Source organism: Amblyraja radiata, chromosome 3 (genome assembly GCF_010909765.2).
Source record: "Amblyraja radiata isolate CabotCenter1 chromosome 3, sAmbRad1.1.pri, whole genome shotgun sequence".
Taxonomy (NCBI): Eukaryota; Metazoa; Chordata; class Chondrichthyes; order Rajiformes; family Rajidae; genus Amblyraja; species Amblyraja radiata.
The window spans coordinates 59479886-59492069 of record NC_045958.1 but is presented as its reverse complement, the minus strand read 5'-3'; the positions used below and the strand labels follow the sequence as shown (position 1 = coordinate 59492069).

At 47.1% G+C, this 12184-nt stretch overlaps 1 protein-coding gene across 5 annotated transcripts in view; it reads left to right on the top strand.

Moving 5' to 3' along the window:
• The window catches only part of fsd1l (fibronectin type III and SPRY domain containing 1 like), an 87977-nt gene that overhangs the window by 23066 nt on the left and 52727 nt on the right, over positions 1–12184 (top strand). For all 5 annotated transcript variants that reach the window (XM_033017864.1, XM_033017863.1, XM_033017861.1 and 2 more), the window contains exon 4: positions 2321–2422. In XM_033017864.1, coding sequence (XP_032873755.1) covers positions 2321–2422 — 102 coding nt within the window. The remainder of the gene's footprint in view (positions 1–2320; positions 2423–12184) is intronic.

Genomic DNA, 12184 nt, shown 5'->3' with positions numbered 1-12184 from the left:
GGTGCCTCTGCCGGCCAAGGTGGACGCTGTCCGCAGGTTCCCCCGTCCGACCATAGTTTGGGGCCTACAGGAATTCGTGGGGATGGTCACCTTTTATCACCGCTTCCTGACGGCAGCGGCCGCAGTCGTGCGTCCGCTTTTCCACCTGATTGCTAGTCATCGCAGGGAGGTTGAGTGGTCCGTGGAAGCAACAGGGCTAAGGAGGCACTGGCTGAGGCCACGATGCTTGTCCACCCATGAGTGGACGCCCTGACGGTGGATGCTTCTGAGGTTGCGGTTGAGGCAGTGTTGGAGCAGCTCGTTGACGGATGCTGGCGGCCACTCGCCTTCTTCAGCAGGCATCTCAGTGGTGCTCAGCGCTTTTACAGCGCTTTCGACCGCGAGCTCCTTGCCCTGTATCTCGCCGTACGCTATTTCCACTACTTCCTGGAGGGGAGGCCTTTTACGGATCACAAGCCGCTAACCTTCGCGTTCGCTAAGGTTTCAGACCCGTGGTCTGCCCGGCAGCAGAGGCAGTTGGCGTATGTATCCCTGTACACCACCTCCATCCGTTTCGTTGAGGGCAAATTCAACAGGATGGCCCACGCGGTTCCCCAAGTCACTGAGGGTATTAATTATTCTGCCCTGGCAGCCGCTCAGCTGGTCGACGAGGAGATGGCCGCCTATCGTACGGCAGTTTCGGGCCTGCAGTTAGAGGATTTTGTCCGTGGTCCTAGGGGGCGCAACGCTGCTGTGCGATGCCTCCACTGGAGTTCCGCGACCCATCGTCCCCATCGCCTGGCGGCGCAGGGTGTTTGAGGTGCTCCATGGGCTTGCGCATCCCTCCATCAGGGCGACAACGGCCCTGGTAGCCTCCCGCTTCATGTGGCACGGACTGCGGAAGGAGGTTGGACATTGGGCGCGCACTTGCATCCCATGCCAGACTGCCAAGGTGCAACGACACATGCGCGCGTCATTGCAGGAGTTCATCATCCCTCGGCAGCAGTTCGACCACATTCACGTGGACATCGTGGGGCCGCTGCCGCCGTCCAAGGGCACGACCTATCTATTCACCGTCGTGGACCGCTTCACGCGGTGGCCTGAAACCATTCCGCTACCTGAATCTTCGACGGCCACTTGTGCTTGAGCCTTGGTGGCGCACTGGATCGCCCGGTTCGGGGTGCCACTGGACATAACATCCGACCGGGGACCTCAGTTCACGTTGGAGCTGTGGTCGGCCATGGCACGCCTCCTGGGTGTTCGTCTACACCACACGACGGCGTATCATCCGCAGGCGAACGGCCTGGTGGAGCAGTTTCACCGTCAACTCAAGGATGCCCTGAAGGCAAGGCTCACTGACCCAGACTGGGTGGACGCTCTGCCGTGGGTTTTGCTGGGGATCCGCACTGCACCGAAAGAGGACTTGGCCTCCTCCTCCGCCGAGTTGGTGTATGGCTCCTCGTTGATGGTGCCCGGGGAGTTCATACCGCTGGCACAGGGCCAGGTGAAGCAGCCTTCGGACCCTCTGCAACGTCTTCAGCAGACGGTGGGCAAGTTGGCGCCGGTGCCCACGTCTCGTCATGGGTCCTTCCGACCGCACGTACCCTCTGCTCTGGAGGACTGCCAGCTTGTCTTCCTGTGCAGGGATCCGCATCGGACACCTCTCCAGCGGCCATACGAGGGTCCCTTACGAGTCCTGGAGCATGGCTCGTCCACATTCGTCCTAGACATGGAGGGGGTCGGCGTGAGACTGATTCGGTTGGGCGGCTGAAGCTGGCACATATTGATATTGATCAGCCGGTGCTGGTAGCACGGCCCCGTAAGCGAGGGCGCCCTCTGTCTAGGGTACCTCCTTCTCTAGCTACTCCGTCCCCTGCACCTGTTGGACAGTTGCCTGTTCCTGTGCCGGGCATGGTATGCACCCGGGCTGGCTGCCGTGTACGCCCTCCTGTCCATTTCGTGCCTCGGGGACTTGGGGGGGGGGGGGATCCTGTGGCGGTCCCTGGGGGCTAGGCCACTCCTTGGATCATCCCCCTCGCCGATTGAGGGACAGGGGCGTTGGTCTGCCACGGGGTTTCCAGACCACCCTGTGTGTGTGCTCTCAGTGTGTATGGTGTGCTCTTGCTGTGTGGATTAAAGACTACTGTTTGAACCAGTCTGGCCTTTTCCTGACCTCGTCCAGGCTGCTACAACATCAAGTTTTTTGTGTGTTTATGTCCACTGCTGAAATTCAAATTTATCAAATCCTCTTGGGCGGGAGAAGTGTAACTTTTTATTGCGATATGTGGACATTAAATTTAAATTGAGTTTAATTTTCTTTGATTTTTTTTTACTTTATCAGAACCAACTGACCATATGCAGCAATGCATTGGAAGGCTCAGAGGAGCTGTTGGACTATGCAAATAGGACACTGAGCACAAAGGACTCTGAAGCTTTCACTAAGGTATTGATTTGACTATTTGTCGAAATGACCGCGATAATGTTGAACACGGTCGAGAGAAGATTTTTAAAAATTGGCATCTTTTGGAATTGAAATGAAATATTTTTAAGATTGGTTAAAAGTGTCCAATGCAATATGGGATCCTTATTCTAAACCATGAGAGTTTATCATATTTTTCCACTGGCAAACCATGTGGCATTACATCAACCAGGATGAACATTCCTGGCATATTTCCAATTTGCCCTTTTAAATGGAGACAAATGTCAAGTATCAATGGCACAGTGGCGCAGCAGTAGAGTTGCTGCCTTATAGTGCCAGAGACCTACATTCAATCCTGACCACAGGTGCAGTCTATACAGAGTTTGTACTTTCTCCCTGTGACCGCATGGGTTTTCTCTGGGTGCTCTGGTTTCCTCCCACACTCCAAAGACGTACAGGTTTGTAGATTAATTGGCTTTTGTAAATTGTCCATAGTGTGTAAGATAGTTCTAGTGTACGGGGGTGATAGCTGGTCGGCACGCTCGATGGGCCAGTGGGCCTGTTTACGTATCTCTAAAACTAAAACCAAATCGCATGAATTCATTTTAGGGCACATTGCAGAAGTGGAAACTAAAGTGTGTCTGAAATAAACTAGAGAGAGAATTTCACTGGGGACTGTTCTTGTGTATTACCTGTGGTTTATAAGATTGACAGATTCTTCAGTTTATTCCCTGTCTCTGTCCCCTGCCTGGGTGCTTTTATTGTTTCTCTACCTGATCTACCCAGTGACATTTACAAAATATGGAATCTGCACAAGGACATTGTCAGGTTTGACATTCATGCCCAAGAAAGGCACTTCCAGCACAGGCAAGGTTGCTCTTTCGTGTGCACGTTCATGTGCTCTTTCAGCAGCTGTCGTGGCTTAAATGTGGCACTGAGGCAGACCTGAAGCTGATGCCCAGATTCAGGCGGTGCTTTCCTGGACTATGTTCCATTTGCATTCCCTTGTCAAGAATCACATCCTGTCATGGACAGAAATAAATTTGAAACATTATATTTGCATCTAGGCCAAGTTCACCCCCTTGCTAAATATTTAATTAACATGCTATTAACATGCTGTTGATGGTGACTGATAAAATACTGATAGGTTCTGACCCACTCCAACCTTACATTGTAGTTGCTTCCTTCCTATAGATTGGCAATTCTGGTCAGGTAGTCAATCTGTAGGTTTCAATTGGTGGAAAGTACTGGAGGTCCTAGAAGAATAGGTGCAAATAGAGCATAAATGATCCTGGGAATGCTGTGTTTGATCTATAATGTGGGTTTCCTTATCTTGAATATATATTTTTTTTTAATTAAGAAACCACATTGATGTATGAATTTTGAGACCGTACTATATTTTAATGAAAGCATTGTTGCTTTCACATTGGCTTAATTCTGTGATTACTTTGATCAAATTTTGAGATACAACCAACCTATTATCTGCTAACACTTCATAATACTAAAATCAGAAACTTAAATTTCTGTGCTAACTTTTCTGCTTGTAACTGATGAGAATGCCTGCTTTGGTTTCGGGTTTCTTGTTGATACAGTAAACCCTCATTATAACGGACCATAGTGGGGGAGAATGGTGTATGGTATTCCCGATTGTCCAAGTAAGGTATTATTGTATGTAATAGAAACAAAGAACTGCAGATGCTGGTTAATACACAAAAGAACACGAAGTGCTGGCATAACTCAGCAGGTCAGGCAGCATCTCTAGAGAACATGGATAGGTGACGTTGCAGGCCCATACGAAGCTTTTCAAAAAGGAGGGTGGCATGACAGGATTTGCGCAGATTGTGGAACCAGGGTTGGTATATAGGGTAAGGCCAACAAATGCCCTTGCATTAATAGAAGTAGTGGTAAATAGCAATATACATTCAGGAGAACCTGTTCCGTTGTTTTGCACAATCCGCAGGCATTGCCACTTTCATTTTACTGCACATCTTGTATGTGTATGTGACAAATAGACTTGCCTTGACTTGACGTGACGACTTGACGTGACGACTTGACTTGACGTGACGACGTGACGTGACGACGTGACGTGACGACTTGACGTGACGACTTGACGTGATGACTTGACGTGACGACTTGATGTGACGACTTGACTTGACGTGACGACTTGACGTGACGACTTGACTTGACATGACGACTTGACGTGACGACTTGGCTTGACGTGATGCCTTGACTTGACTTACTTTGACTTGACTCACCTTGACGACTTGACTTGATTTGGCAGCATCATGCCAATCACATTTTGCAGATGCATTTTGCATTTGCATTTTGCTGTCATTGCTCACGGAAGTCCTGGTGTAGTGTTGCAGGCGACGACACTCGTTACTTGGATGACCTGAAATTAAAGCATATAATTAGTTACTTACCTAATTGTAGCTAATTACAAAATTGACCGTTGTGACGGAAATAGTAATAAACACCCAGACTGCCTTGAAAATTCAAAAATGTGATATTCTCAAGATCAGAACTTTAATATTATTGTATTATATGCTGTAAGTCCATAACATATAGGTAAATAAATTACAATTTCTAGCAATAGACCAAGTCTTTATGGAGAAGATCAGTTGCTAGCTGGTACAGTGGTATACCATAATCAGTAGCATCATCATACTCCTCAGATTGTAACCAATAAGCAACTCTGTACACATTGTTTTTCTTCAACTTTTCAAGTTTTTGCTCTTCAAACCACGCATGACATGCCTTTCTGCCCACTACTTTCCCATTAAGAATGTCCTGTAGATTCCATTTCTTAAGGAAAGGATTTTTTTTTTAAATAGCCTAAGTATCCAAATAAGAAACTAATCCCATTCACACAAGAATTCACAATATAACATGATTTTTAAATCTCACTGCCATGAACATATGCCAGATGGAAGGAATTTAATGTTTAATTCCCATAAATTAATCTAGAAACATCTACTTTCAATATAATCAAGATTATTTTATTTATTTTTTTGCACAATATCCCTGTTGTGGATATTTAGTATAAAATATTGACCATGGAGACAATTACACAAAATATAGATGATTTAGATGCTCTTATGACATGATTGTCCAAAAAAAATGAGGATTTAAATCATCTTGCGAGTAGGTGTTTCTGGAATGTGATCGATTGGAACGTTGCATTTGCGGTGAATTTGAACCCCAAATCGGCAGGATAGACACGGGCGAATCGTATGGGGCCCAAATAACATGTTCGCAACGTAAAATTTGATTAAAGCCACCCCAAGACGTAAGATTATATGTAAAATAAACGACTTACCCTTTGTTTTGTCCTGTTTTTGCGATCTGTCACGTTATAGGCGTTGAGGGCGTTAGAAGTCGCTTTTTACTTTAATCCAACTATTAAATTGTCCAGCGATTTATTTTAGTAAAAAACCGGGAATGGAAGTCCGATCGATTTTTTTCTTCATCGACTAGCAGCCGAGGAAATCCCTCTCCGACAAGCAATACAAACCTGCATTTTAATCCCGCGCGCACAGCCAGTGACAGATCTGCCGCGTCGCTGAAGGTAGGTTTTGTAACATCGCTACATTAAGGCGAATGCAGACAGCTTGTCATTGATCATGGAAGTCCTGGTGTAGTGATGAAGGGAACGGACACTCATGGCAAGCCAGCATATAATGCCATTTAGCCATTAATCATGTTTTTCCAGTTCTATTTTCCAAGAATGTAACTGCGCAAAATTAGTCACCACTTTGTCCGTGTTATGGGCAAAGTCATAGTAAATGTGGATTAAGGCACGTGCAGACAGACTGGCATTGTTCATGGCAATCCTCGTGTAGTGATGAAGGCGAAGGACATTCTTTGCAGACCAGCATATATTGAGCCACGAATCACATTTTCCAGTTCCATTTTCCGAGAATGTAACTGCGCAAACCTAGTGTTTAAGAAGGAACTGCAGATGCTGGAAAATGGAAGGTAGATAAAAATGCTGGAGAAACTCAACGGGTGAGGCAGCATCCATGGAGCGAAGGAAATGGGCAATGTTTCGGGCCGAAACCCTTCTTCAGGCTGATCAGTCTGAACATTTGGAAATGTCATCCCGTCACCCATTCCTTCTCTCCAGAGATGCTGCCTGTCCCGCTGAGTTAAAGAGTGCCCTCACGAGTCACTACGGTAAACTCACGGGCTACTACGTTCTTACAACAAGTTTAAAAGTTTAACATTTTTACTTCAAGAGTAAGTTTGACTCGTGGATATCTTTCATCATGTTGAAAGATTTTCACGAGTTAACAAGTTTCCTGAGTACCTGCCGTTAGCGTTACGAGTTCCGACGTTCCCGCTACGTTAATTCTATGTGATTACCACGAGTTTGATTTGTTTTAAACTCGGGAACACTCGTAGGTGGTCTCGCACCGTGAGACAGGGCCACTACTTGTGAATTGATGTTGGAGATTAGATATAATGTGGTCCACAAATGGAATGGTGTAGTTGACCAGGTGGTATCTCTCCACTCTGTGTAAACATCTGCCAGAATCAACAAATTCTGGTTCACAGCTGCAACTGACAGTGCTTGGGGCATTTGGCCTCCTTGTTTGTCTAGAGTTGGTTCTCGGGGTGGTTACTGGGACCTGTATCAGTACCACATAGAATAGCATCTACTAGAAATTATGTTTTTTTAATGTGCATTTTTATAGGATCATATTCCTATTATTATAGAATGACATATTCCAACAGATCAAAATAATCAAATCTAATGCAATCTGCAGCTTCTTTACCTAGCATATTTAGGAAAATTTACCTTGTTGACCATTCTGCATGCCTGTTGAAACCACGACTTAAAACGGGACTCAATGTTGTCACGCAGCCTTTTGTACGAGGACAAAACGTCATCAACCTGAAAAATATTAAATTCCATATTGGTTAAAGGGAATATGAAGTACTGGAAGCTAGAGGGGGGGGGGGCACATAAAACCTGTTCTAGATTTAACGTTTATAAAGTTTTAACACCCTGTGGAATTATTTCTGGAATGCTGATGGTATTATTAAGATATAAGCCATTCTTCAGCTCAAGTCTTCATTGTAGGTTTGGATAGACAGCGAAGATTTAGCCATGAAAATGGTTGATATTTAATTAATCCATCATTTTACATTTTACAAACTTTATTTTACACAAATTACCCATTACAAAATAACCATTACAAAATAACCATTAGACATAACACTTGACATAAACTTTAAGCAACCAAAACTCCTCTTCCTCTTCAATATCAATTGCTTGGCCTGAGGGCCTGACATATTAAAGTTGTATGTTGTATGTAAATCTCATATTTTCATTTGTAATACTTCGTAATGTATCAATATAAGGAAGAAGAAAAATATGATGCCAATGTGAATGATGAAAGAAGGACTTTTTGTCTCCTCAAAAAAAATGAAAGTGGTGAGGGTCCAGCGGCAGCGGAAGATGGCTTGGGCCCCGGCAGCGAGGGGAGCGGGCCCCGCCGCAGCGGCGTCTGGTGTTGGGGTTACAGCCGCTGGGTTCAGATTCAGCCACTCCCGCCGTTCTCCCGGCGACAGGAGAACGGTCTCCAGGCTGGCCGTTGGCGAGGCTCCGACTCCGACGCCTGCAACGCAATATTCCACTACATACCTGGAGTAGACACAAGGCATCGAGCTCAATGTGTGGAGTACAAATGGCAGCCTGATCCCGCCCGGGCCCACTGCGCACGCGCGGAGAGATGGCGTCATTTTGTGTCGCTTCCCCAACTGCGCAGGCACGGATGTTCACATTTTTTTCTCTTCTCCCAAATCATCCAGCGGGCCGGAACCAGAATTTTCGGGGAGGGGGAGAAGAGAGAGGCCGAGTGTAAGAATTGGCAGCTGATGAGCGGGGAGGGAGCCCCATGCTTCTCTAGTGCACGTTGTGAGTAGGGTGTAGCATTGGTACATCCGTCCGCTAGAACCAAAGGGTCAACTATTACAAGGCTGATAAGTCTCCAGGTGTCAACATAAAGTTAGTCCCGGGATCCTGTTGCTGATACCTTTGGAGCCCATATACAGACAGAGTAAGTGTGAGTTACCTGAAGTTCAATTCAGCTTCTTCATGCATTAAACAAGGTTTAAACGCTACAGGTGCAGTTCACGTATTTACAATGATGTAATAAATGAATTGGCTTAAATGAAAATTCAAGTCTGGATTCTAAATTTCTAACTCTAGGCGTTTGTGGAAAAAAGAAAGGAAAGTGACTGGCAATATAGAATAAGGAGAATGCTGTAGTTCTGGAGAGAGAGGATGTCTTTGAATAATTAAGGGTCCAAAGCTATCCGTTTAGAAAAACCATACCGGTGCAATTACACTATTCAGACTGCTCTGTTGACGTTTCAATTACTAGGAAAAATATTGAAGAGTGTAGGAAGGAACTGCAGATGCTGGTTTGCACCAAAGATAGACACAAAATGCTTGAGTACCTCAGACATCACCCATTCCTTCTCACCAGAGATGCTGCTTGTCCTGTTGAGTTACTCCAGCATTTTGTGTCTATCTTCAAAATATTGAAGAGATTTGAAATACATTTGTAGAGATATACAAAAGACATGGAGTGGTGATAATGAACGTCTTCAGCTACAGATATCGTTAATTTTAGGATATTCAATATATAATTGTTTTTGCTCACAAATTGGCCCTTTGGTGTATCTTATCCTTTTAAGCTTTTTCCAAAATGAACAATCTTTAATGTTAAGCAGGGGAAGGTTATATTGAGAAGAACTATAGGCAGCATTTGCAATCTCAGGTAATGCAGCTTTGTCAACAAGCATGGTTAAACTGGCTGTTCTAAAATGTACTGATGTTTACACAGGCCAATGACATAAACACCTCCTGTACTCCTGCCTCTTGACACAGTTGACTATTGAAATTGATCACTGTTGGTTGTGACAGAGATTAGTCCCAGAAGTTCATAATGTGGTATGAAGGGCAAAGATATTTTACGGGAAAGAATGAAAAAGTGTATATGGTTAATTCAGAAACTGGAGGTGCTCCAAGTTTGATCCAAATAATACAAGGTATTTTCATAGCGAGGCATGGTTAATTTGAACATAGCTAATTTCAAGTGTGCAAACCTTTGTAGCGGCACCAAACGTGGTGAATAAAGGTGAGACGTCAGGCCGGTTCAAACAGTCGTTTATTCAGGTTCGACACGTGAGGTTGGTGCGCAAACTATATTAACATTGTTGATGTAGATGAGCGAGGTGGTTCTCTCAGGCTCAGCTACCGGTTGACTACTAAGGTCTCGAGGTGAGATAACCTTAAGTAGCAGGACACTCCCTCTAGCCCATGACGTCACGTGCCCGCCCTCGTACCTCCTGACGAGGGTTCGACCATAAGTGGCCCGTGTATAGGCTGTCGCCACACCTTCATATTATTCATCTTGCAGGGGAGCCAGCAAGTGCAGGTACTGTGGCAGCACAAAATGTTCTTAAGACCTAATATGAATCAACAAAGAAAGTGATTGCTTTCATAAACAAGTATTTAAGCAGGGTGAGGAATGGGCCCATTTGGAAGAGGATGCACTTGCACATTCGTGTTGAGGTGTGAGAAGACACCTGGAGATCAAAACAGCCAAATATTACCTTCTCTCCTGAAAGTTGAGGGTGATTGTAAGCTTAAGCCTCTCTTAATCTACAACTGAACCCTTGAGGCATCCAATTGGATATTTTAAAACCATTCTTTCAGTGATGCAGCAATCTGACACATATGGATGAAGTTGCTGCTCTTCTCAGATTATGTCACATTTTGTGACTCCCGTCATTGAACAATATTATGCAAGAAAGAATATGGATAACGAAGCCTTGTTCTTCAACAATGCCTCTGGATATCTTGAAAACATCAACAATATGGGTGACAGCAGATGGCAAATTTTTTTCTTGCTATTGTCACTTCCTACAAGCATGGTACTATCACCGTGTTTGAGGCTTAAAGCCTGCACAGCATAATAGGAAGTGGCGGCGGCGGCACCTGGTGGCTAGCCACAGGCATAGCGAACCCTCGACTCAAGAAGGAGGGGTTGAGGTCTCAGAGTGGGAGGTGTAGGGTCACGGGGTCTGGCCCTGGGTATTTAAGGTTGGGTAACGCCCGTGCACATTGTTGGAGTAGGGAGCAGCATGGTAGTAGTAATAAAATACATTTTGTTCTTTGTGTTCGACTGATTCTTGGCTAGACTCCTGTGAGTCCCCGTGACACTGGTGACCCCGACGACCAGGATTGTAATCTTGGAAAATTTCCCCCAAAAAAAGCACCCCGCTCAACCCGCCTCTGCTGCCTACGAAGCTGAATTCAACACGGTCGCCCTGAAGCTGCCGACCTTTTAAACCTCGCCGCCGGGGTTATGGTTCCGTCGGGTCATGTAGCAGTTCCATGTCCGAGGCATAATGGTCGACGAGACCGTTACCATTACGCAAGAACTCCTAGTGGACTTGAAGGGCCAGCGCATTGTCCACGCCCCCACAGCTCTTACCGTGGATGCCTTGGACTCCGCGGTCGGTAGAGTCCTGGACCAGTGCTTCGACGGTCAATGGCGGTCTCTCGCCTACTTCAGCCAACAGCTGAACCCAGCGGAGTGTCGCTACAGTGCCTTTGACAGGGAATTGCTCGCCTTGCATCTCCCGGTGCGGCATTTCCGGTACTTCTTGGAAGGCCGGCACTTCGTGGCCATCACGGATCATAGGCCATTCACATTCACGTTCGCCAAGGTCTCGGATTCTTGGTCCGCCCGCCAGCAGCTCCAGCTGACAGCCATATCCGAATATACTTCCGACGTCCGGCACATCGCCGGTAAATGCAACCTGGTGGCGGACACCTTGTCCCGCCCGGCGATCGCAACCATGCTCAGCCCGGCTGTCGGGATAGACTACTCCGCCTTGGCGGCGGCGCAGCTGACGGACGAGGAAATGGCAGCTTACCGCACCGCGATCTGGATTGGCACTGGAGGATGTGCCATTGGGTCCCTCGGGTGCTTCCATATTATGCGACTTGTCCACGGGACAGCCACGGCCGGTTGTCGAGGTGATCTACGGTCTGACCCACCCATCAATCCGGACCACAGTTGCCATAGTGGCGGCAAGATTCATCTGGCACGGTCTGCGGAAGCAGGTCGGTCGCTGGGCATGGGCATGCATCCCGTGCCAGTCGTCCAAGATACATTGGCACGCCCGGGCACCGATACAGGATTTCTCTGTGCCACACCGGCAGTTCAACTATGTGCACGTGGACATCGTGAGGCCGTTGCCGCCATCCCGGGGTGTGTCGAATCTACTGACGGTGGTAGATCATTTTACGTGGTGGCCGGGGGCCATCCCACTCGTGGGCAATTCTGCCCAGTCGTGCGCTCGGGGCCCTTGTGGCAAATTGGATTGCCCGCTTCAGGGTTCCCCTGGATATCACTTCGGACAGGGTCGCCCAGTTCATACCCGAGCTGTGGTCCACGATGGCCCGCCTGCTGTGGACGCAGCTCCATCATTCGACAGCATACCATCCCCAGTCGAATGGGTCGGTGGAGTGGTTCCACCGCCATCTCAAGGCCGCCCTCAAAGCTCGCCTTATGGGCCCATAGTGGATGGATGAACTGCCATAGGTTTTGTTGGGGTTTCGTACTGTCCCTAAAGAGGATTTGGCATTATCCTCAGCAGAGTTGGAGTACGGCGCTCCGCTCACCGTCCTGGGAGAGTTCGTCCCGGTCGCTGATGTGTCCCGGGAACCGCCGTCCTCCGTGCTGCTGTGCTTGCGGGAGA